The sequence below is a fragment of the Peromyscus leucopus genome, chromosome 8b, assembly GCF_004664715.2.
Source record: "Peromyscus leucopus breed LL Stock chromosome 8b, UCI_PerLeu_2.1, whole genome shotgun sequence".
NCBI lineage: Eukaryota > Metazoa > Chordata > Mammalia > Rodentia > Cricetidae > Peromyscus > Peromyscus leucopus.
In genome coordinates, this window is record NC_051086.1 from 65,448,887 (window position 1) to 65,475,296 (window position 26,410).

General features: G+C 47.7%; 1 protein-coding gene across 1 annotated transcript in view; it reads right to left on the bottom strand.

The window, feature by feature from the left end:
- Positions 1-25,816, bottom strand: part of Asic2 (acid sensing ion channel subunit 2) — a 1,079,215-nt gene extending 1,053,399 nt beyond the window's left edge. The window contains exon 1 of the mRNA XM_028867013.2: positions 23,940-25,816. Within this exon, the coding sequence (XP_028722846.1) occupies positions 23,940-24,494 (555 nt within the window). The 5' untranslated portion in view covers positions 24,495-25,816. The remainder of the gene's footprint in view (positions 1-23,939) is intronic.
- Between the last annotated feature and the right edge of the window lie 594 nt (positions 25,817-26,410).

Consider the following 26,410-nt stretch of genomic DNA (forward strand, 5'->3'; position numbering starts at 1 on the left):
AAATGACTTTAACTTGTGACAAGTTGACATGAAACTAGCCAGCACACTTCCCGTGAGTTTGATCTTGTTCTCTCCAAAGAACAAAGGTCATCGGTGTTTCCTACAAGCAACAGGTATCCAGACAAAGATGAAGTCTGGCCAGTGGATGCTGGGATCTAACTTTGCCACTCATTGGAGTATGATTTTAGAGATGGAGATGGCTCAGCAGTTAAGAGTACATCCAAGTTTGGTTTCCAGCACTCACATCAAGCAGCTCATAACCACCAAAACTCTAGCTCCAGGAGACCGGTGCTCTCTTTTGCCCTCTGACTCTCTCTCTCTCTCTCTCTCTCTCTCTTTCTCTCTCTCTCTCTCTCTCTCTCTCTCTCTCTCTCTCTCTCTCTCTCTCTCTCTCTCTCTCACACACACACACACACACACACGTTTAATGTCATGTAACTTCCTCAGGCTTGATCTTCCTCACATGCACCTGCCCCACCTTCCTTCCGTTGAGGCTGTTAAGTCAGGCAGCAGTGTGCACATGAGTGCTTCCTGTAGACCATGAAGACTCAGGGTTGGGGGAGGGGAAGCAGGCACGCTTAGCTGGCCTCTGGCAATCAGAACAGGCTCCCTCAAGTCATCGTCTCTCCCTGGGAGGGGCCTCAGCCCCCATCCAATCTATCAGGAGCCTGGCTGGGGTCACTTCCATTAATGATTTGCCTCCTTCCTTCATTATGAGAGGAGACCTACCAAAGTTTATTGCATCTTAGAGTCCAGACCCTGCGCTGGACATCCGGGATGTGACTTAATTAAATGTTCCTACTAACCCTTGACAGACATATGGTGGGATATAAATGTGTGTGATTTATTTCTATCTCATTTTAGAGGCAATGAAGGACTATGAACCCAGCTTCTCTGCCTGCAAAGGTCTTGCTCCTTCTCTATTATTCTCTACTTATCTTTTTCATGGCACAGGCAAGGGAGTGCCTGTCTCTGGGCAGGTAGAAGTAGTATTGTGGTTGCCTCTTTCCTCTTTCCTTCTTCAGGTTCCTGAGCAACCCTAGTGCCCTGGAGGCAGGCCTGGGGGCAGTGCTCCACAGAGCTGGAAGGAGACTCAGTGCATGCCCCTGAAAGCAGCCCTGGCTCTGGGCTGTAGGACGGATGCCCAGAAGGTTGATTTCCACATGTGTGGCCACAGGCAGGGGCACCAGAGGTGCCAATAAGTCTTATGCCCACCTGGCTGCGGGAGCTTCCTAAGGCTTGGCACAGCGGGTGAAGCCATTCTTGTGAGTCAGCCAAGGGAGCTCACAGCTTCCCTAGGCCTCAGGATGTCGTCAGAAGACCTCCTGCTGCGTGCCAAGTAATTTCTCCTGCAAACCACACTTGTTCACATCTGAAAACAAGCCTGCAGTATAGAATGTTTATTTCACTCCAATTTACAGATAAACCTATGGTTCACAATCAGGGATAATTGCTCTTTGGAAGATGCCGGGAAATGTCTAGAGACATTTCTGGTAGTTAGAACTTCGGGAAGGGAAGGTCACTGTCTTGGGCTGCTGTTGGGAATGCTGTCATGCACAGTACAGCACCCATCATGAAGAACTATCCAGCCCTAAATTATTTTCCTTGTTGAAAATCCCCTAAAGAAGAAGATTAGGGTACACTTCTAGGAGCTAACTCTCTGATTATGAGAACAGACCCTTCTTCATATGTGCCGTGTGGGAGATCATTCTCAGCCAGGGCTGAGGAAATGAGAGAGGGGAACGAGATGGTGTTCCTTCCATCCTTCAGAGATGGGGAACATCATGCTATTGGATGCCCCATAGAGGTCTGCCCAGGCCACTCTAAAGCTCCCTGGGGCAAGGCTGTATTTGGGCTCAGGGATTTGGGATTTGTGACTCATTTGCATTTAGGGTTGGGGAACACTAGCTCCCTCTGTGGGCCTCCTCCCAAGCCCAGGTGTGATACCCCTCTTTAAATGCTAATGGCCTGAGTGATCTTTGGAACACCGCGTTCTCTTATTCTCTTTCCAGAACTAGTAAGCCAAGTTACCGTGACCTGTGTCTTACTGAGAGCTGAGAGGAGGAGGGGTGGAGGGAGAGAAGAGAGGAATGTGAGCAAAATCATGGCAGACAGGGCCACCTGGTCACTGTGTGTCGTGGGAACTTAGTATGGGACTCTGCCTTGAGTCCGCTGAGGAGAAGGTGAGTGACCCAAGCATTTTCTCAAGGCTGGTGCATACTGTGCACCAAATCAGCTAAGTCTCCATGCACACTGGTCACAAAATTCTAGGTCTAGACTTGGCAGGAAATGATAGTCACTCCTGGCTCAGGCTCAACTCTTAGGTCTACACTCTGACTCTGAACCTAGATGGAACCTCCTAGGGCTTCTGCCCATGCCAGTAACTCTGGCAACAAAGCATCCTACCTAGAACTCAGCATCCTAACTTGCTAGGCAGCTCTGGGCAATCTTGAGTCATCCCTGAGAAACTGGCACAGCTCTAGGCAATCATGAGTCAGTCCCAAGAGACAGGCAACTGTGAAGTTCAAAGCCCCAGACTTCAAGGCTTGACAGAACTCCAAAGCAACAGAGGATACTTTGCTGGAAGTTGAAGTTCTTCTTTGTCAAGGATATTAGAAAGCCCTTGATTCATGATTCCAAGGGCAGAATCTCATAATTTCTCTGTGTTTGGGCCATCAAACTTCAGCCAGTCACCTGGCTCACCAAGCCAAGAACTGCATTGTCTTCTGCCTATGGCCAGTCACCCAGCAGCAAGCCCTCTCTGAAAGCAGAATCCTTGAATATAGTAACATGATAGGCACAGAAGATGAGTTTGAGGTAGAAGTGGTTGAGAACCAGGTCTAGAGGCAGCATCACTGTGCAAAACCAACCAGCCAATCCATCGGGGTCCTGCTTCCAGCTCTCCAGTGGGTAACTGGCTCCTTTTGTCCATGGTGTTCAGTCTTGAATAAGCATTAAGAGCAACTTGGTAGGCTTTTCAGTTGTTAAATTTGATATGCAATAATCATAAATATCTATAGGGTACTGTGTGGTGTTTGAATACAGGCATACGGCATGTGATGCTTAAATCACCTCTAACACAGATCCCTTGTTCTGTTTGTTGCTAATATCAAAATCTTCTCTTCTAGCTGTTTTTAAATACAAGAAATCCTTATCAACTGTAGTCATCCCTCTGAGCTGTACAGAACTATAAATCACTCTTCCTGTGTAACTAATTGTAGCTGTTAACCAACCTCTCTCTAGCCTTCCTTGCTTCTACTCACTAGCCTCTGGTAGCCATGGTTCCAATCTCTGCTACGAGATCAACATTTTTAGCTTCCCCATATGATTGAAATGATGATGAGTTTGGCTGTCTGTGTCCAGCTTATTTCACTTAGCACAGTGTCCTCCAAGCTTATCCATGTTATTAAATTTCACTCTTTTTTTTATATCTAAGCAATATTCCTTTGCATATACCAACCACAGTTTAACCATTCCACTGTTGATGGACACCTGAGTGGCCAGACTTCAGCTCAGACACCTCTGGTGGCAATCAAATCTCTTCTTTGCTTGCTTTTTTATTATGTTTTGTATTTTACAGCTGTCCAAGTGATTCCAACATACAGCCAAGGTTGGACATCACATGAGACACGTTTCTTTCCTCTGCACTTTAATTCTCTTATCACATGATGGTGGAAGTATTTCGCCACCGGAAGCATTGTCTACTGCAATCTACAGCAATTTACATCAGTTTCCACCCCACAAATATATGATTAAGAGGCAAAAGATGAAGCAAAAGCAGATCTTTTTAAATAATAATAATTGTTACAGAAGAACAACCAGATACAAACTGCACCTTTGCAACATCTTTCTTATCTCAGCCATCCTCAAGCAGGGGCTGTCAATCACTTCTCCAGTTAAAGTAAACTGGCTGTGTCGTGGTGAGCTCTCCATAGCTCCCCACTGCCTGTGACTCTCGATCAGCCAAGGGTCCCTCACCGCCTGTCTCTGCCCTGACCCTGCAGAGTGTCTTCTGCTTCATCCTCTCCCCACACATACGTTCCATACATTCTGCACACCCTGTGCCAACCTGTTTCATGTCTTCACTGACACGTGTCCCTGGCTCTGGGATGTTCTCTTCCTGCTTTCACCCCTTAAAATTCCACTAGTGGCTTAGCAGTTAAGAGCACATACTGCTCTTACACAGGATCCAAGTTCAGATCCCAGTGCCCATGTCAGGCAACTCACTACTGCCTGTGACTCCAGCTCCAAGGAATCAGCTCTTCTGGCCTCTATGGGCACTAGTCTCTCTCTCTCTCTCTCTCTCTCTCTCTCTCTCTCTCTCTCTCTCTCTCTCTCTCCCCTTTCTCTCTCACACACATACACACAAATTAATATATCTTTTTTAAAAAATCCCACTCCTCTTGGAGGCTGAGCTAAGATGCCATTTCTGTCACGCAATCATCCTAATACTCCCAGTTGGCATGGGTTACTCCCATCCTGCAATACTCCTATGCATGTAACAGACAACTTCCACACAATAGCTCCAATGAGAAGTATTTGTTGATATATCCACATCCCTCTGAACATATGAGATCCCACCAAGGGTATGGGATAAGCCTTATTCATCATGGATAAATCAGGCCCTCAAAAAAGAAAATGAATGAACAAAACAATGAATGAATGACAGCAGATTGTGACTACTCACTAGATGGATGCTTCCTCCCCCACAATAGAGACTTTAGCCAGAACATGCCATTTGATTGAAAGGCACCTCCCTACCAAATAAACTGAGTTGTATTTTCTCAGGAAAGGAACTTTAAATTCACCCACTGAAAGCATCACTGGCCATGGCCAATGTTAATTCTGTACTTTCATTAGCATGCGTGACAATTAGTGACCATGTGCAGGCAGGTTAGAAGCAGTGTGTATAAAGGAGACTCTGTTTGGGGGCTACCAAGCAAGGAATGCAAAGAAGAGTCACAGTATTATTCTAAGGGTTCCTGGGTATAGTGGTGCCCATGCTCCCTGGGTACCACCCCCCAACCAATCCCCTGTGTGAGTGACAGCCCATTTCACTCCTTCCTAAGTCCCTTCAGGCTACATAAAAACAACAGAAATTTATTCCCATGGTTCTGGGGGGGCTGAGAAGTTCAAGATCAAATTGACAGCAGAGTCACTGCCAGGTGGGGTGCTTTCTAGCTGCATCCCTATGTGAGGAGGCAAGGGTCTCTCTTGGGCCTTCTTAAAAGGGCACTTACCCTACTCCCGAGGGCCCCACCACTAGGCTTATCTTTCAACGGCTCTACCTCTTAACACCTCTACCACCTAGAGTTAGTGTCTTACCACATGGATCTGGAAAGGACTCCTATCTTTGGATCCTCTTTGCACCAGAAATACTCCCATCCAGACTCAAAAACAGTAAGCTATTGAATTATCTAATTATCAGGGACCCCCAGGCTGGGAGCAGGAGAGTATGACAGTACTTGGTGGTCTGTGGTCTTCCACCCTATCCTAGGTAAAGTTCTTCATGCAGTGCCTAGGGTGACGAAATGGATGGGAGAACTAGGCAATTTTTTCTATCAGCTGCGCCAAGCCCTGAGAAATAAGAAGAGAGGAGTGAGAGCAGCATCCGCTGGTCCCTGGGAGGACGCAGTGCTGTGCTCTCAAGCACACGTGCAAATCCTGCACACAAGTAACGAGGGCTCACCAAGTCACTCCCTTTCACTGCCGTTCATCATCATCATGGCAGTTGCGTTAGAAAGAATTCACAAAGGGAGCATCCTTTGCCACTTGCCCCTTCTGGTCCTTCCAAGGAGGCTTGCTGAATGAGTTCACTAGGGACCCCAAAAGGCAACACAAGCATTTCACCGTATCAGGGAAAGACACTTGAGGAGTGAGAGGACAGGAAGAGACAAGTTAAGTTAGGGTGTTTGGGACAGGAAGATGACTCAGCAGGCAAAGGTGATTGCTGCCAAGCCTGGAGACCTGAGTTCGGTTCCTGGTCCCCACACGGTAAAAAGAGAGAACTGAATCCTTCAAGTTCTCCTCTGACCTCCACAGGTGCACCGTCGCGCACACACACATTCTTACAGAGGCATATACGTATGCACACAAAATAATAAATGTAATATTTTACATTAAAATTAGAATCTCTGCAGTTAGAAAAGTTAACACTTACAGACCTATCTCGGGCCAAGTCTTCAGTGTGGTAACAGCTGTGCTTCACCACCCTTACGGCCTCATGTCATACAGCCAGGCCCAGTCCCTGAGGGTGAGACCCGTGAGTGAGAGACAAAGAGCCCAACTTTGAGATAGCATGGACTCTGTGGTTGCCATGGGTACAGCAAAGTGATGTCCTAATGATCCTCTCTCTCACTCTCCTACCACCCACACTCACTTCCTAGCCATTGTTCAACTTCCTCTAGTGCATACCTTCCCTCTTCTTCTGTGCCATCTGGGAAGAAATCGTCACCCCAAGACCAGCAACTCTGCCTCGTGGAAACTGCTACTTAAAGGGCAAGAAGGGGGCTTCTTTTGCTTCACAGGAGCAACTGTGCTTGATCTAGCTGATGAGGGAAAGCTCTCCCTTAGGAAGAATGTTGGCTAATAAGTACGGGAATGACAGAATCGGAAATCACTACTTTGTAATCACCAATGCAGGCGCTGAATCTGGTTTCCGATATTAGAGCAAATGGACCATGAACAGGAAGTCACGCAGCAACATCTACCGGAGGCAGAGAGATGGTGTCAGGATGGGTGATGATGCAATGGGTGGCCTAGCAATCTCTTCCCTTAGCTAAGTGCTCAAAGCTTGCACTAAGAGTGGGACAGCCCCCTAAGGAACATTATCCCTGTCTGGTGGGGTCAGAAGTTTGTAGTGTTATTTGAGGTCCTCTTTGCATTGAACATTCAATTGAATCCAATTGAGTTCTTAAAACTAACTCCCACTTTGAAAGAAATGCAGAGAAGGAAGAAGCCTGGCAAGTGACACTAGAATGAAGAATCAGGCAGACTCCGACTGTGGAATAACTGGGTATAATGACTGGTCTGAGAGACAGCATTATTCACGACAATGAAAGTGTAACAGGAGTACGTTAATTGATGATTGGTAAAATGAAATGTAGTGAGGCCTTTGAGTAGAATACTATTTAGTATTTAAAGATAGTAATAGATTGACACTAACTGCAAGACAAATAAACCTGAAAAACGTTCTGCTGGAAGGGAAATTTTTGTTGCAAAATATCACATGTTGTAAGACTCCCTCTATATGTCATCTCCAAAACAGACACATCTGCAGAGGCAGACGATAGACTAATATTTACCTGGGGCTAGAAGGATGGACTTGTAGGAAATTGAGGAAGTGAATGATTTTTTGATGGATGGGGTGTGCTCCCAAAGTTCATAACTTTATGAAGACTCTAATACCTGGAATTATATAGTTTATATTAGTGAACTGTGTGGCATGAGAATTGTATCTATTTATTTATCACTTAATAAAGCTATTTTAAATCTCCATGTGTGTCTCTGTCCCTCTCAATGGAGGTGAGCATTTTGCTTACCAGAAACAGAATAACCACTTGCAACATACAACAATCTTGCCCCTCTCTCTCCAATGGATATTTTAGAAGTTACAGAAGCTGTGTAAATAGTTTGTAAACAATTGAGGCAGACAAGTCAGGACAGGAACAAGGCCCTGGAGATGAGGTGCTCAAGCAAATTCAAAGTTCAGTAGAGCACAGTGATAGAATCCACTCAAGAGAACTAAGAAAGGAAAGACATGGTCAGAGGATCATGGGTCACAAGTGTCTCACTACTGGGTAGGGAGGGGCCAACATGGAAAGTGGAAACAACAAGGAACCCCGTGGTATAGGACTAGAATTGGATAGTTCCATGTAAGCCAGAGTTTGGGACTTAGATGTCCATGAATATGTAAATATCCTAGCTCTGCCACCTGGCTCCCAGGAGCAGGATCACCCTAGATGGCCATGAGCACACCTGGATCCCAGATCCTGGTTCTAAATAGCATTCCCTGTTGACCAGAGCCTGAATTTGCTGAAAATGTCTGATCACAGAGTGAAGAATGAAAAAGATGAACCCAGATCACCAGCTGGGCAAGACTGAATGTTCAGAGAACTCTGGGAAATAGCAGAAGGACACAGGGGTCAGTGGAAAGGGCTTTCAAAATATGGGAAAACATGCTTCCAAATAATTATGTAAACAGAGTATGCCTGTGGATAAAATAGAAGTTCATTTAAGAGTCTATACTGATATAAAGAAATGAAAAGAAAGGGGAAAAAGATAGCTCTTAATCAGAAAGCCAACTAACAAACACACGCAGAATGGTAGGATCAGAAAGCCAGCATCTGGCAGGGATCATCATAAGAATTTAGGCAAGAAAAGTGGTGGATTATGAAGTAGGGAGCGAAAGAGAAGAAAACAGAGTTTTATGTGTCTTGGGGCATCTCCTGGGAAGGCATATCTTCATCAAAAGTTTACACGACCAAGTTTGGGACAAATGGAAGAAGGTATGTGACCACAGACAGGATGCAAAAGAACTCATCTCCCTGAAATCTCAGCCCCAGATGCCCAACCTGGGAGGCTGGGGGTGTTGCTCAGTGCTACAGCTGTGAGTCAGACCATGGATTCACTTCCTAGTGCCACAAAAGAAGAAAAAGCAAATAAATTCTTAACCCAGGTCTAAGCCAGAGGAACCCAAGCTGAAGACCACTATACAAAACCAGTGCCTCTGAACTGCAGAACACGTTAAGGTCATGAAGATCCAGGTGATACAGGAAAGGCCTTTGGCAGCTGGCTATGAGGAGGAACCCTGAGTGGGGTGTTTTAGCTGTGAAGGGCTTGATTGCACCACCACTGAGACTTCTGGATAAAAGACACGTGGGACTCCTCCATCGGAGTTTTGCAATGTTTGTAATCGTAATTGTTACAAGAGTTTGAAAAGGGAAGAAATACAAGGAGAAAAGAAACAATGTAACAGTCTCCCATTGAGAGTTTTAGAGCTTGTGTTGCTATGTTGCCCAAGGACGTTCTGCAGTTTTTGGTTGCTCAGTGTAAATCCCTGTGTTTGTTTACTGCTCAGCCTCCCTCACCCAGTGGGGAGCTCCTGGAGTTCCCGCACAGGATATTATTCATTACAGTTTCTCCTGAGCCTAGCACAATGCCCAGAACATTGGTAGATGCTCGCTGAGCCAATGAATCAATGCATCAGGCAATGCATAGCTTCTGAGATTGGCTGGGAGAGCCCTTGTACATCCTGATGATTGCTAGTTTTTCCATAGACAAAGCTGGACTGCTCCTCTCTGAAAACCAAAGAGAGTGTCGGCCCTTCAGTAGCAGACATGTGTCCTAAAGTGCCCTGCTTTATGGGCTCTAAGGAGTGACCTTCTTGCCTCTGTGCTCTGGGAAGAACAACGGCTCCTGTTTGTTTAATCCAGGCCCATTGTGGCAGCCTTGACTGCTCAGCTCTCACCCGTGATTCATGTGAATGTCACTTGACTCCCAGAGGTTTGCAGCCATAATTCAACATTTTGTTAATGGCCACTTAAAATGCCCCTGAAATAGCTAACAGGCCCAGGGGACAGAAGGTGTTCTTCTAGAGAAGCCATTCTGCCAGGAAGGCAGAGGTAGCCATGGACCAAACTTTGGAACACACGGTTGCTTGTCCCCTCTCGAGCTATGTCTCTTCCATCAGCTACCTGTCACCCTTTCTGGGAAAAGAGGGGTGGTCATCACTCAGGGCTGGGCTGTAAGGGAGAAAGTGAAAAACTTGGATTCCTTAAGTTCCTTGGTATGATGGCCAATGTTAATCCACTTGACAGAATTCAGAATTACTTGGGAGAGAGGCAATGCCTGTGGCCTACCGGAGTTGTCTTGATTGTATCAATGGAGGTGAGAAGGCCTGCCCACCGTGGGTGGCACCGTTCCCTGGCTGGCATCCTGATTGTGTAAGTGAGGAAAGAGAAGGGAGCTGCAGCATGCACTCACCACTCTCTGCTTCTTGACTCATCTCTTGACATGTGATAAGCTGCTTCAAGCTCCCACTGCCTTGATTTCCCTGCCAGGATGGGCCACACCCTTGAACTGTGAACTAAAATAAGGTTTTTCTCCCTCAAGCTGCTTTTGTCAGAATATTTTATCACAGCATTATGAAAGAAACTAAGGCAGTGGGCATGCTAGACTCCCTACTGAACCATTTCTGCTCCAGAGAGAGGAGCGTCAATCACCATAGCCAGAGGCAGAAGGAGACCATGAGGGAACAAAGGCAAAGAGTCCCAAGAGAAACCCCCTGGATTAAAAAAAAAATAATAGCGAAGAAGAGATGGGAATGCACAGCTCTGTATTAGGAGGCAGAGTCTTTGTGTAGGTGGAGATGGCAAGCGAGAAAAGAACAAGAAGAAACTCCTGCAGGTTGAGACCAATTAAGCTATAGCGTTTCCTTCTCACAAACTAATTAAACCACTTGCCCAAGTTCACCCCTGTAATATGCAGTCATAGCGTGGAATCCTAAGGTCACCCAAATATTTTTATGAACTGTGAGTGTCACTCTAGGTCCTCTCTGCCACCTGCAAATATGACCGTTTAAACACACTCGGACTGGACATTTAAAATCAAGTCACTGCCGGAGAGGCAGAGGAATGCTTGGCCTCCCCTGTGCAGTCCTAGATAGGAGTGATCAAAGGCCCGCACACAGAGCAGAGCAGGTGGAAGGTCAGAACCAACACAGGTATGTGCCCAGCTCCCAGAACTCTGGTGCTTGTGATGTGCAAAAATTATGACTCTGAGGTTCAGTTCCCATCTTTCCCTGAAAGGGGGAATTGCAATCTGCAGAGTGGATGCATGGCTCCCAGCTGTGTTCCTGGCGACAGCAGCTGCACCAAGGAGGCATGCCATCCACCTCTGGCAACCCACACACTCATCAGAGGAAAGGCCAGGCTTGGCCACTTTCAAAAGCAGCATCTTCTGACTTTTGTGTGTTGCTCTCTTTCTAAGGCTGGAGTTGGAGCCAGACAGTAATAATGGAAAGCCCAAACCTCTCACTGGGCCTCAGCCACAGAGCACAAAGGCTGCCTCAGTGTCCTCCACTAACCTACTCAAGGGCAAGGGATGCTGTGAGAACCAGAGGGCTCAGTGGATGACTGAGCTCTGCAGCTGGGACACCCCTCCGACTGTTTCCTTCCTTAGCTTCAGTACCAGCTATTTCCAACGCCAGAGGCCAAGGCAAGGAGAACACTAAAAAGTAGCCGACTTTGAACCTAAATTCTAACCCCTTGACCTCTGTCCTGAAGACCTGCTGGTGGACAGTCTGGCCTCCACTCACCACTACACAGGAAGCCGGGAAGCACAGCGCCTTTTCAGAGGAGCCTCAAAAGCAATCCTCAAACCTGAGCTCTACTCCTCAATGCTTCTTCCTGTCTGAGAGGCCTTAATCCTGTCACAAAACCTTTCTGAGTCTCACCCACATTCAGCTGTGAAACAAACAGCACCGCATCTCCATTGTTAGAATGACTGTGAGGACCACTTAGCATCTCGTGAGGCAGGGCTCCTTAACCTTTCTCCACTCTTGTCAGCCTAGAAATTTTTGCGCAAGTCAAGATATACAGGTATGCAAAATAGGTGTGCTAATCAAACATTTATTCATAAATATTATAAGAAAAAGATTTCAAAACAATCATTTGAAGTCTAGAGAGATGGCTCAGTGGTTAAAAGCAATGGCTGTTCTTCTAGAGGACCCAGGTTCAATTCCCACATGCCTGCTCACAACCATCTGTCTGTCCATTCCCAGGGGATCCAATCTTCTTCTTGCCTCCATGGTCACTACATGCATGTAGTGTGCAGACAGACAGACATTTAGGCAAACACTCATAAACATAAAATGAAATCTCAAAAATATCAATGTCTTGATGTGCATATAATTTTCCATTTATTGAAAATGATTAAAAATGAATGGAAATTTGCATACTGATGAGATGAATGTATTTGTTTATTTTTACAGATAGAATTAAATCTTGGCTGAATAGTTTATATTGTGGGACACAGAGCATTTTCCACATTTTTCAGAGTTGATGGATGATATTTTGACTTTATAATCATCACCACTGAGAATACTGCTTTGCTTGAATGTGTAGTAAAACATGGCAGAAGTTTAAGGCCATTTCAGAAGTTGTTGGAAATCCCATCCTAATCCAATGCCAAAATTCATTTAATGATTTTTTTTAATGAAACTCAAGTTAGCAACTCAAAACAGCAATTTTTAGCATCAAACATTCTAACAATGAAATCCAAAGATAGACAAATTTGACACTTACATGCTGAGGAATGACAGTAAGAGAATATTAAGAGTCATTACTTTCTATATTTAAACCATTGAGTTTCTGTAAGAGCAGAAACTCCATATACGCAGTTCCTAGCACAGCCTGGAATCCAAGCCGAGGTATCTGGAGCAGAGTTCATTGGCTCTGCTGTGTGTTCTGAACCACACCTGCAGTCAAGTTGTGGAATGCAACACCAGTGAGCGGGACCAGAAATACGCCAGCTTCATTACATGTTTGATTTCAAATTAATTTTTGGTCATCATGAGTTCGGAGTCCTTTACTGTTTCATGATCCTGGCATCTAGTTATGTGACCCCCATGTGAACCCAAGACACGTAGTTTTAGACAGTGAGGGCTGGGGACACTGGGAAGTTTATGACTTAGACACAATTCTTGCTTTGGGAGTGTTAGAAACACCCTCAGCTATATGAGCTGGGAAGGAGGCTAGGCTACAAGGAGAACGCCCTGCCCAGGAGCATTGGTAACAGACAACCAAGCTAAGGAACTAAGCTAGAGTCTTTCAGAGCACCGGGGATCTGGATCGAGACTCTTCAAACCCCACTTTCACACATTTCCGTCTAAGGACAGGGCAGGAGTTTTGAGCTTCGCTTCTTCCCTCACTAAACAGACAGCAGAGCTCTGTATTCCATGGGGCTGTTGGGAAAAGTAGATGAGCTTTCATTGCATAAACTGCTGATGGGAGTGTCTGGAACACTCAAAAAGTGCTACCAGTCACTAGTAGACTTTATATACTACACAGTGCTGGACCATTGGCAGGAATTCACTTTGGGTATGGTCTCAGTGTATACATTAGCCTGTGCTCAACCACAGCAGCAACTGAGGGTAGGTGGCTGGCTTGTTTACAGCCTCGCTCCCCACCCCCTCTTGAGACCTCCTAATGCTACATTGTCAATATGAATTTAAAAGCAAATCCTTCTGTCCCTGGATCACCTGTCAGTATCACCCACTTATCTCAGGAATAATAAAATTAACAGCATCAGGCCTGAGGATGTATGTAGCTCGGTTGGTAGAATGCTTGCCTAGCATGCAGAATGCCCTGGGTCTCATCCCCAGTACCTCATAAACTAGACTTGGTGCCCCGTGCCTTTAATCCCAGCACTTGTAGGTAGAGAAAGGAGGACAGTGAGTTCAAGATCACAATCAGCTACACAGGAACCTGGAGCAAGCCTAGGCTACATGAGAACCTGTCTTAAAGCAAAATCCATAAAGCAGATATTCCATACCTGGCCAATACGAGCCTTATTTATTCCATCTGGTCACTATGAACATGCCTATAAAGCACTAGTATTGAGATGCTCTTACTTAATAGATGAGGAAATAGAGACCTGGAAGGGCTAAATAATTCATACAAAGCCACACCCATCTGAACACGTACATGCTTGGCTCTGCCCACCGTTAACGTGACTAGAGGTAACAATACCCGATTGCGTTATTTATTGTCTCAAGTGCCAGAGTCCCTTGCCCCTCTAACATTACCATACTTCTTTAACTTGGATATCCATTGGTTGTCTGTCACCAGTGCTCCTGGGCAGAGCATTCTCCTTGTAGCCTAGCCTCCTTCCTGGGTCCTGTAGCTGAGGGTGTTTCTAGCACCCTAGCCCCAGGATTGTGTCTAAGCCACAAACTTCCCGGTCGCATCAGCCCTCAGTGTGAAACTAGACCATGCTCAAACGCAACCCAAACCTTTCTCTGTGGGGTTGGAGGTAGCTCCCTGAATCTATGACAAATTCCAGGACCTACCTCTCAATAAGCCAGGCATACACATTTTGGAGTGGCCAGACCATTAACCGCCACTACAGTGGCTGGCTTCCAGCACCCCACTCTTCCCGTGTTCTCCCTAGATGAATCCATTCTTTTATCTCGAAAGACACCATTCTTCTTCCTGGCATCCATCAGAGGCATTTAACGTCAAAGCTTCATGGTACCGGGCAGTGGGTGGCTCTGTAATCTGGGTCGCTAGCTGTACTCGTCAGCACTTCTTTCCAATGTCCTCCATCAGTGGCATTTACCCCCAACCTCGGCTGTCTATTCAGGAAAGGAAGAAATCAAACACTCTCCCAGTTGGAAGTAACATCAGAGGTCATTAATCTAACCATTTCCCAGACATCAATCCCTGCCTATAGGTGATCCCTTAGCTTTGGTTAGACCTAAGGGGCAGGGTATAGGCAGTGTTAAGGTGCTTTAGACTCCCAGGATAAGTCTTTCCAATCAGCTGATAGCCACCTCTCTGAACTCCTGCCCTCCATCCAGCAGCTCGAGTTCTGGCCTGTGGCCTCTCTCAGAGAAGGCTCTGTTTCCATTTTCTATGATTGTTCTCTAAGTGTTTGGAGACAGCAATCACATTGCCCTTGAGTCGCCAGCATCCCATTTCAGCCTGAACAGTAAGAGTCCTTTCATACACTCCTCCATCACTCATGGTTTCTGTGATATATGAGTAGCATCACCCTGCTCAGCATCCATCCCTCCCCACCTCCTGCTTCACCGATGGGTTCAACTCACAGCCAGCCTCAAAGGTGGTAGCCTCCTCCTGGAAGCCAGGTGGAGGCACATTCGAGGAGATATGACAAGGAATGCTGGGAGGGGCCTTCAGGAGGAACCATGGGATCTGGAAAACGATAACACAGGTGCCAGGGAAGATGTGCTCTAGCATGAAAACAGCTTATGGGTATACAGCAGCTGGCAGAACAGAGACAGCTCAGCTCCTTAGGAAGGGCTATTGCTGGGCAAACCCCCCCCCTCCCCAAAGAGGAGCAAACCAGCAGAGTCTGGAACAATGAAGATCAACCCAAGAGATGCTTGTTTGAATTTTGAGAAATGGCTTTTGGAAACCATCGTAGGTCCCAAGCTGAAGGCACGGATTTAAACTAGAAAGCTTGGGATTTAAAGGATGCTTAGTGCAGGCATCTTTCTTTCTAAGCCATAGCTGAGATCAATCTCCATGTTACCAAACAAACCAAGGAAGAAAAACCATGGACACATGGTTATAGGTTCCCCAGCAGAGCCAGAGATGAGGTCTTGAGCAGGTGAGTTACTGAATAAGTATTCTCAGAGAAAGCCCCTGAAGTAGAGAGTGAAGCGGGATCCAGAAAGGTAAAATTAAGCCTAGATGCTCAGCCTGACACCACAGGAAGCTTGGAGTGCAAATTACACCATTGGTCCCCATAGGAGCAAAATACCAGTGACTAGCCATTTTGTACTCATCACAGAATCACTGGCCCACAGGCTGCCCCCAGGTGGTGGGGAGGTTTATAACAAGCTACCCAAGAAAGGCACAGTGGTCTGCACTGTAAGACTCTCTGCCCACAGCAGCTGTCTAGGGAATCTCTGTGGACCGCCTTTATCATCTCACCCATATACTCTTGCTAGTCCATACCTGTAAGACCCAGAGCAGACCCAGGCTCACACCTGCTGTGCTAGTGTGGAGAGAAACTTTGTTAGATGAAGAACCTGCAGCCAGACACACCGATGTCCTGGATGGGATTCTGAGAGTATGGTTCAGTGCTCCTTGCTCCCTCTGCAGCCGCTCCCTGCATCTGTGCCCTTCTGATTCTGTTGCATAGACTTAAATAAAGGCAAACTAATAAACAGCTAAGTGTACTGGGTTGAAAAGTAACATCAGTTCCTTCCCCCAGTCTCAGTGCAAGTGAGGGGTTTTAGTTTTAGTAAGGCAAACACAGGACAAGGAGTTGTCTTTGGAGACCACCTAGTTGAGCCCACTCATTCTATTTATGGGTAAGCTGGGGCTCACGGAGGCTCATTATCTATCAATGGTGGTCAAATACATTCTTTCTCTGCTGCATGCTTAATTTCTGCCCAGCGTTCATTTCAAAGACCACTGAGTCAATCTGCACAGAGTGTGCCTAAAGCACTAGAAAAGCAAATGCTATGGAAAGGAAAGATACTCTAGTCTCAGAGAATGATGCCTCAGGGGATGTCCCCTGGGAAACCCTGTCTTCATACATGGGTTTCTCCCAGAGATTTCAGATTTACCAAATAGTCAACGTGTTGTATGTCTGCTTGTTGGCCACAGCTGCTGTCTGGCTACCAGAAGTCCAGCCTGTAAGGGTTAGTCTGAAGATGAATGTGTGGAAGGGTGTGATATATGAAACTTCAAAATTTCAGGAGACACACAGCCCACTTGTTTCAGGTTATAATAGAGCATAGGTCAGATGTGCTGGCTGCCCACATTTGATATTTCAACCTAACTCCTTCAATCATGAACATACAAAACCAGGAAAGCACAAAGCCAGCCTTGAGAGTCATGCTTCCGGTCCTTTGAAAGGGATGAGATGCTTGCTACTTGGAAGTGTGAACTACTCTAAGAAGTACTGCCTCCAGCAGCAAGCTTGGTGCTAAAAGCTGCCAATTCAACCTTTGAGGAATTGGGTTTCGGATATGGGGTGGTGGTGAGGGGGCTCCCATCTCAGCTCCTCATATGGAAATTAGCAGCAAACTAGATTCACTTCATAGAAAGTATTTTAGAGCTTGAGTCTTTATTTAGAGAAAGATTTTCTGTAGAACTAGAAGACAGGTAAGTTTCCAAGAAAATAAGCACTTAGCTAGCTTTAGTGTTCTCACTCTCTCATATGTGTTTGTGTGCTGTGTATGCATGTATTCCATGTGTGTTTGTATGTGTGTTCATGTATGCGTGTGCAGGTGTGGTTGTACATAGGTGTGAATGCATGTGGAGCCCATATGTTGGGAGCTTTCCTTAATCTTCCTCCATCTTATTCATTGAGTCAGGAGCTCTCAATTGAGCCCAGACCTCACTGGCCAGTCTAGTCAGCCAGCTTGCTCTAGAGATCCTCTGTCTCACCTCCCAGGTGCTGGGATTAAGAGCTGGGCCCCATTCCCACCTGGGTTTTTTATGTGGATCTAGAGATTTGAACTCTAGTCCTCACACTTAGAGGGCAAACTCTTTATCGACTGAGTCCAGACTCCTCTTTTATCAACAGTTCTGGAGGTAGAAGAATTCCCAAGCAAGGAGACAGAGAGATACACATCCGCCCAGCAAGTTACTGGGCATTAGCTCAGAGCTGTGCAGCTTTTCTTTCCCAGGCGACTGTATGAGTCATCCTAACAGCTCCCAACCACAGCCTTACCCCATCAGCACAACAGAAAAGATGCAACGTGCCCCCCAAAGCTTTACTTCCAGACAGCCCACAACATACCAGACTACAAATCGGAAAGCTGGAAGCAGAGACTGGCGTCACAGGAGCCTCATGGCCAGCACAGCAAAGCTTGTCTCTCCAGGGCGTGCCAAAGGCTCACAGGTGCTGAGCCTCCTAAGAATATGTGAGATCATCTAATTTGCATTACTGCTACGTCAGATCATTTTGATGTAAAGTCCAGACTGCACAGGTGGCAGAGAACCGGGACTCACACCTGTGGGCTGAGGACTGCAGTGCAGACAGCTGTATAAGGAGCAGCAGAACCGGGCCTCACTGAGGATCAGGGGTGGGTGTCACTCGGGAGCTCTGGCTTGGTGTGCAAGAACAGGTCTCCAGTATATCCTAGCACATATTTAGGAAACAAGTGGGACCAAGACAACACAATATGAATGCATGATAATAACTTGACATTGCCATCGAAGGAGAGTAATAGAAGTTCACTGTGACATTAAAATACAGTAAACCAACATTGACTGGGTGCACACCATACAGCACAAGTTGTACACACACATAGAAGGCACACTACCAGCCCAGTGAAATACACATCCACACAAATCCTGTGGCTAAGGGGAAATACCCTCAAAATACCAAAATATTGCATGTGGTTATGTTAGGAAGGTTATTGTGGGCAACTTCCATTCTTTCCTCCCCTGCCCCTTATTTCTCATGTCCGTCAATTTTTCCTCAGTGGCCGTGGATTGTTTTTATAACCAGGGAGTATAAGAATAATAATAAGGACTAGCTTCCCCAGATCAAACAAAATTCCAGGCACATGTGTGGAAGATGGAGGCTGGAAAATGTGTATTCTACCTCATGTTAGCCAGTTACCTTTCATCTGTGGCTTTAAGCCTACTTAATACAAACTTCAAGAATACACTTTGAGGGCTTTGTGCTAAGAAATTCTGGGTCTTCAGAATACACAGATGAATGAAAACATTGCAGGGGAGGATCAGTTGTCACATGTAGCCAAGACTGGCCTCAAACTCAATGTGTAGTTGAGGATGACCTAGAACTCCTGATCATCCTGCCTCGTTTTTTTTAAATGTGTATTAGTGTTTTACCTGAATGCATGTCTGTGTACCACCACATGTGTGCCTGGTACCTATGGAGGCCAGAGTAAGCCATCAGATCCCCTGGAACTAGAGTACAGATGCTTGGAACAACCATGTAGGTGCTGGGTCCTCTGGAATAGAACCTGGGTCCTCTGGAAGAGCAGCCAGTGCTGTTAACCACTGCACCATCTCTCTAGACCCATGTGTGGAATCTCTTAAAGAGATCAAATTCAAAGACACAAAGTAAGAAGATGGTGACCAGAGGCTGGGGTGGTCAAATTGGAAGACTGGAGATGTGTTGACCAAAGGACACAGAATTTCAGGAGAAGTAAGTTCAAGATATGTACTGACACTGTGATACACTGGATAACAGTATACCATATACTTGAAAATCAAAGAGATTTTAGATTTCATACATTTTCAACATACACACACACACACATACACACAGATGATAAGCACACATAGTAATGTGTGTCCTAAGTTGCTTAATACAGCCATCTATATATGTAAGTAATATATATGAATGTATATAGCATCAGGCTACACATCATAGCATCTACATTTTTCTATCAATTTGAAAACAAATTTAAAAAACTGTCAGTATTTAAAAAAAAACTTAGTAACTGAATTCATTTATCTCCAAGTGTTTTACTGCCAACACTTCATGCTTCTCCCAGAAGGGAAAGCATCATGTCATGTCTGCACCGAGGGCAGGTAAGGTATGTGATGCTTAGAAGACAGAAGAGGAAGGGGGGGATTTAGATGGTGGTACTGTGGAGGGAGAAGGCTGCAGTTATGACAAAGCTAGATTTTGAAGGTAATGAAGCATTGAAAGATACAACAAGGTAGGGCACAAAAGACAGAGTAAGAAAGGCCCATGAGCTAGGACTGTGGCTAAATTCAGAGACAGATAGCAACTAAACCAGTGAGGCTTTGTCTAGTATTGGCAGGGTTGTGAGGTCCTCTACTTAACACAATATTAGCAAAATCTGTTCTGAGACTAGCCCCGGGCTGGCAGGGATAGAGACGAATTGTGATAGCCCAGACCTGGTCTACTTGGATTGTTGCTGCACCGCGGATAGACAAAGGGATAACCATACAGACAGAAACATGGGACACAGTAAGAAAAGCTACGATACACGTGGTGGAGAGCATACTCCACCCATGCCAGGGGCTGAAGCCGGGTGTGCTTCCTGGAGGCAAGTTAGGAAGTATGAGATGCAACATGGAGACCAAGCCAGTGAATACGAGACAAAGTTCAGGGTACCAAGCAAAATGGGGAGCCCTGGAAACAAAGAGAACACAGTAGGTGCCTGTGTTCTGATGCTGCTGCGGTCACGGGCTGAAAGATTGGGAAGAGTGGCATTCAAGCTCAGTTAGCAATGCCTCTGGGGTACCACACAGAGTAAGCCCCACCTCCAGCTGAGCCGTGGGTGTTACTGGTCCTACTTTAGAGATGGGAAAACTGGAGCTAAGCAAACTAGTGCTAGTTCCCACCACATATATGCCGTAGAGTTGGAATCCCAGCTCAGATTGTTTCTCAATGCCCACATCCTCCTCATGCATACTCTTTGGTAGTGAGGTGTGATTAGAGAGCTATGTGACCTTGTCAAAGCACCCCAAAGACACAACCTTCCTCAGCCTCCACTTCCACCATCTCTATAATGTTATATGCTGTAGGATAGTAAGATCCATTCAGTACGGGAAAGAAAGTCAAGTCTTTCCTAAGAAAGCTCACATTGAAAGCGTAAATACCCACAGTGATGGACAGGCTAAGTGTGAAAACGGAGCAGTCATTCGCATTCCTGGACCTGAACGCAGGTGAACCCCAATGTGACTAAGCAAAGAGACAACATAAGGTCTTGTCACACGCTAATCGGAAATGACAGCAGTAGTCAGCTCCGATTCCGACAGGACCTCCTCCACTTGAAGCGGCTCCCTCTCTGGAGGATAAGTTTTCACCAGAGAAAGCAGTGGCCCTCCCACCTTGCTGTCCTCATCTTTACAGCATTCCTCATCAATCTGACGCCTGAAAAACAGCGGAGGCAGGCGGGACAACAAAAACCCTGTTCCAAATCCTGCTAAGAACCCCCACAGTTCTATACAGCTGGCTAAAACATAGAAGGCTTCCTCACATGGTGTCTCCCATGCTCTTCCCTCCAACAATACTGTGGGTTAGAAGGTCAAGGTTAGGTGAGTGAGTGCCCATCTCGAGAGCATGCAAGGGCACAAAGAAGCAAGGATGGCATGGTTCAGGGCTTCAAACCCATGCCTACCACATTGGCCTTGGACTCAAATCACAGACTCACAAGCCCCATCAACTCCCACCTCAGCTCCTTTCTACTCTGGGTCACTGGAGTCATCTGCTGTGAATAGAAGGCCCAGAATCAAATCTTTCTTATGTTTTACCGGGGAGGAGAATCCACAGACCCCTCTGCAGCCAGACTGTTCCCGGGAGAGGGCTCAGGGTCTATCTGCACAGGCAGGGAGTACGCCTGCTTACTTGGCACTCAGCGTTCCACACCTGGCTTCCTGGGGACTTTGAGTCTCCATGAACAACCTTCTTTCACTCTGCTAGAATCACAGCTCATTCACTAATTAAAGGGTATTACACACTTCATTGCACACCAGCTAAGAACTTGGAATAAGGGAGCTTGTGCTGCAGCATTTGCCCTGGAGATGATGCTCTGGGCTTTATAGAAAAATCAAATTCAGAAAAAAAAAAGAGCATCCCTAACACTTAAATTCTCTAATAAGTCAGCCATGGTGCTTAGAGAAAGAAGGCACCCGGTGTGTCACAACCCCCAGCAGAGCTTGGAAGAAAGCCCGCTGGGGAGGGATGACCATCCCAGAATGAGACAGGAGGCTGAGACACAGGCTTCTCCAACAGCTACATAGGCTCACTGATGATGTAAAAGCCCAAGAAAAGCTTGCCTACACCCAAGTTCCAAAAAGCACAAAAGTGTGTCAGAGTGGGGTCTTGAATGTGTTCCCTATTGTATTACCCCCAACAGAGGCTGGCATGGGTGCCCACTGTCACCCAGTGGTGAAGACCAGCTTCCTATCACACACCTAAAGTGAGTGGCATCCTGACATCCCTGAACAGACAGAAGAGAACATCAAGGGGCCTCCCTCTCTTCAGCCCTTAGAGAGGTTACACACAAGAGGGGCTAACCCAAGGATGGGCACTCAAACAGATGAATCTAGGATTTGCTGAGATTGACAGATAATGTACGCCACTAATCAAAGAGTCAGCCTTGTCTGCAGGCAACTTCAGGGTTTCAGAGGGTCTGAAGCTCAGGTAAGGATTTAAGACCTGACTTTGGGTGGCTTGGGATACCAGAAATTCAAATGATGGGCCAAATACAAACAAGCAGCCTGAGGTCAACAAGCCTCTGCTTCTAAAGGGAACTTGGGCATGATCATAGCTACCAGTCAGCTATACCATCACGAGGATGCTTTTGACTGTGCTTGAAGATTCATCCCAGGGTCTGCTGCCCAGGACAGCCTCCCTGAGGCACCCTGCATCTGTTGTCTGTGGGTTCCGTGTGTGCAGGCAGACAGAGGAAGAGCTGAACACACATTCAAGCTTCGCAGTACAGCAATGAGGCTGAGCGTTGCCAGGCACTAGAAAGCATGGGCTGGAACACAGTGATGGTTTCAGCCTCCAAGAACGAGGCATTTTTCCCATCCCTCCCCAAGGCCCCTCAGACATCATTTGTGCATGACATATTTTAGGATCCTGTTTGCTCCTTTAAGAAGGGCTGGCCGCTTCCTTCTCCAGCTCAGACTGGCTTCATCTTTAGCAAATGCTGCTGTCGGTTTGGCTGTGCTCTTCCTTGGAATGTTTAAAAGGGATAATAATACAAAACGGCTCCCCCAGGAACAGCTCTAGCACACGGGCTGTGAGAGGCAATGCCCCTGGCACTCTGGGCTCTTTCAGAATGAGAGACGGCCAACAGCAGCAAGTGCAGAGGATGAACGCAGAGACTGGCTGGGACATAAAGAGAACCTCAGAGCAAGAGGCAGGTGGCTCTGAGAGGGGTGGGGAGGGTTGCACTACGGGAAGGGAGGGATGTCTTATAATGAAGCAGAGCACCCCCAGACAAGTGCTGACGACACAGTCCGGTTCCCTTGATGATTGCTGCACCTGCCACCCCAACTTGTCGCTGCATTTTGGCTCAAGAATCTGGGTCCCTGAAGCTCTCCTTCCCCTGCCCCAGGAAGCGGTGGGGAAAGCAGATACGCTGGACTGCAGGAGGAGCCCACAGTTCCTGATACCCCAGACTTGCCTGGCAGTGTAGAATAGCTGGCAGCTACTGTCTGACCTGTTACACCAAGTTATGCCTAGCGGTCCACTAATTGGGCTGAGAACCCTAGCGGCAACAGATCTGCTCCCATCCTTCCCTCTCAGCCCCCTCTGGCAAACCCATCGTGAACGTGAGACACGTCCCCTCCTCTTTACTCAGCTCCACACTCCCCTCCAGGCTTTCCAATCCCACAGCTGCTCGCCCCCCTCCCCACACCCTCCTCCTGCACCCACGTTGCCGTTGTGAAGCAATTGTACACAGAGAAAACGAGCCTTCGAGTTTCAAGCTAAAGCTCCCAGACAAGCCAGCCTCCGGGACCTCCTCACCACATCTGTGATCTCCTCCCACCCTCTACAGGAGCCTCTCCCCTGACTCTCCTCTCTGGCCAAGCATCATGGACAGCTCACAGCTTCACCCTGCCTGCAGGAGAACCAGATGGAGCTGCGGGGGGGTCCTCTCCTTTCCACACTATTCAGGCAAGAAAAGGAAGGAAGGAGCCTTCCACACCTCTGCAGCATCACCTGCTCAGGGAGCTCCCACAGCCACCGGAGCCATTCAGGCTGTCTGGGGCCCCACACCCCCTCCTGTGACAGCTTTAGCTCCAGCCCAGCCCACAGGATGCAGAGCCTGATGCCACTTCCACTTCCGAGCACAGAGAGAGAGGGAGAGAGAGAGAGAGAGGGAGAGGGAGAGAGAAAGAGAGAGGAAAGGATGCCATCTCACCAATGACAAGCTGTTCCTGTCACACAGCTCGGACATCAAGCACCCTGGACAATGGACAGCCCAGGCCTCCTCCCTCTGACTGGAAGGAAGCCCAACTCAGCAACACCCCAAGAGCAAGCCCCCTGTAGCTCTCCAACCTAAAAGGACCACAGTACTCATCCGGCAGGTAACCTTTTCTACACACAGGTCCAACACCTCTCCTCAGCTACCCTCTTGGGCTTCAGCTGGGTCTCTGCCCTCTCCCCTGCACAGCAGAGACCCCAAGCCAAACAGACGGTCCCTAGTGCCACCAGCACAGCACTTCTACTGAAGAGTAAGCACAAGAGCGAACTGAAAACCAAGTACTCACCGTGGTGAAGTCTTGGTGTCCACACTCCTGGCCCTTGAACTTGCAGTACAGCATCATATCCTTCAGGTCATGGCCTACCCGGTGCAGGAACTCCAGCATGCTGAACTGCTTCGGTTTGTAGTGTTTGAAGTTGGCCTTCTGTCGCAGGGCCTCCAGAACTGTGGGGTCCGCCAGATGCGGGTCAGGAATCTGCAGGTTGACATCCAGCAGGGCCAGCAACTCCCCAGCGTGGTACAGGTCGTTGGTGGTGAGCCTGGAGAACCGAAAGCCATTGAGGTTGCAGAGGGTCACAGCTGGAAAGACCAGGCTCTGGGCCACCACCTCGTCCACCTTGGTAACATGCTGATATGAGAAGTAGTAGGACACTCTTTCAGAGCTTTCGACCAGCAGCAGGCCCAGGGAGCCCACAAAGGCTACTGCCCAAAGCACACGCCGGATGGTCAACGGCCCATACACGAAGATGTGGCGGATGCCATGTAGAGTGGAGGTGTTGGCGAAGATTTGGAGGCTGGAAGGTTGCAGGCTGCCCTCGCTGGGGCTCTCCTTCAGGTCCATCGGGACCCTGTGCAGTTCCGCAACTGGCTTCAGGTTGATCAAATCTCAGGGAAGAGTTCCCAGTCCTCTGAATTCTGCTTTAAACCTTGGCGTTCAAGGCAGAGATCGCCAGGCAAGCATCAGGCCAGACACTGGGAGTTTATCCTGAGAGCCTGGCCTCACGCTGACAGGGGTGAGTGTTTATATAAAACCCATTCAAACTCTAGCTCCTGATTTTTTCCAGGCGATAAGGAGGGCTGGTTTTATTTAGGGAGACACCAAGGTGATGTGGAAGGGATGTGGGTGGGAAGGGAGCGCTTAGCCAATGGAAATAAAGTCCTCCCCCCTACACACGCCACTAGAGACAAGATTAAAAGCGAGAGCGAGGGAGAAAATGCTTAAAACAAGTCGCTGAGCAGCTCGGAGCCTGTTAACCAGCGCATAATGCCCCGTGTTAAGCATGGGGGGATGTCAGCAGAGCCACGCTGATGCAGTGCGGTGGGGCGCCGCGGTGCAGCTTCCTAGCAGCCGACACGCTTAGCTTCTTCCTGGGGGTGTCCGGGACCCTGGACGCGGCTTCTCGCTGCCGGCTTCCATCCCTCCTTTCTCTCCTCCTTTTCCGGCCCCCTTTTGGGGACAGAATTCCAATTGAGGGCCGCGGCTGCTGCTTGGGAGAGGACGCTGCGCTCCGCCTCCAACAGGAGAGGCAGCGATGCGGGGGCTCCTGTGGGCTCAGTGCTCCCAGCCTCCGGAGAGGAGAGGGAGACTCATGGGCTCAGAGCAAGCCTGTCCCCCTGGTCTGCCTCCCGCGATGATGCTACGGAAAGGGAGGCTTGTGCAAGGAGTAGGGGCTGGGGACATGGAGAAAGTTTTTAGCCTTTTTTTTTTTTTTAAAGGAGCTGCTGGGGGGTCTTCTAGTCCAGGTATCGAGCCACTCCCATAGGAAGGAGAACTTGACCCCCTTTCCCCGTGGATGACAGGAAAGTGGATACTTAACTGCGTGTGTGGCGTGTAAGATGTTGGCAAGGGTTCTTTGCACCAATGTGAGCTCCAGGGTCACGGGAGACCCCACCAGAGAGATGCTGAAAACGATGGGGGCAATTTATAAACCACAGGGTCTCTGCTGCAGGCTGGAGGGAGATACTCCAGGAGAGTAGGGAGAAACCCTTCTGGAGACTGAAAAAAACCACTGTGCCCATAGGAGCCCCAGAGGAAGAGCAACAAGTACCCTCACCCCCATATGGCTGTCAGGACATTTTGTGTTTAACAAAGGAAGACAGCTGGGTGCCAGGTAGGACTGGCTGCATTCCATTCCGTTTGAGAGGTGTGTGTGTGTGTGTGTGTGTGTGTGTGTGTGTGTGTGTGTGTGTGTGTATTCTGTCCCAGGATTTGCCAGATGGAATCACAGCTGGAGCTGTAGGTGAGAGAGAATGGGCTCTGAGCCTCCTACCTCCTGCTTCCTGAAAATCCCTTGTAAATCAGACCCCTGCTGGCTGATAGGTGTGGCTTGCCTGCCTGCCTGCCCCTTGCCTGAGATCAAGTGGCTGGCATCTATTGAATCAGGGATAAATTCTCATCAGGGTGAAAGGAATTGAAAGTTAGAGTAGCCAACTGAGTCACTCAGCCAAGCTGGGAGAGAGCCACACGGAGGCAAGTGTCTTCTTGGAGAGCCAAGCTGGTGTCTCCATGGCATGCCAGGCTTAAGAAGGTGGAGGAAAGGGCGACTTCGATCACATTCTTCTAGGCTGATGGCCATTCTGAAATCTTCTCCTGTCCCATCCAGTCTCCTGCTAAGTCAGACCCATGGAGACAGTTCCCAGAAAGCATGCTGAGGTGATACATGGGGCCTTGGCAGTTTGTCAATCCGGGTGACATGACAAGTGGGTAAATGGCGAAGACTGAGGGGCCTTGTGCCTTGGCTAGCCCAGAGTCCTGGC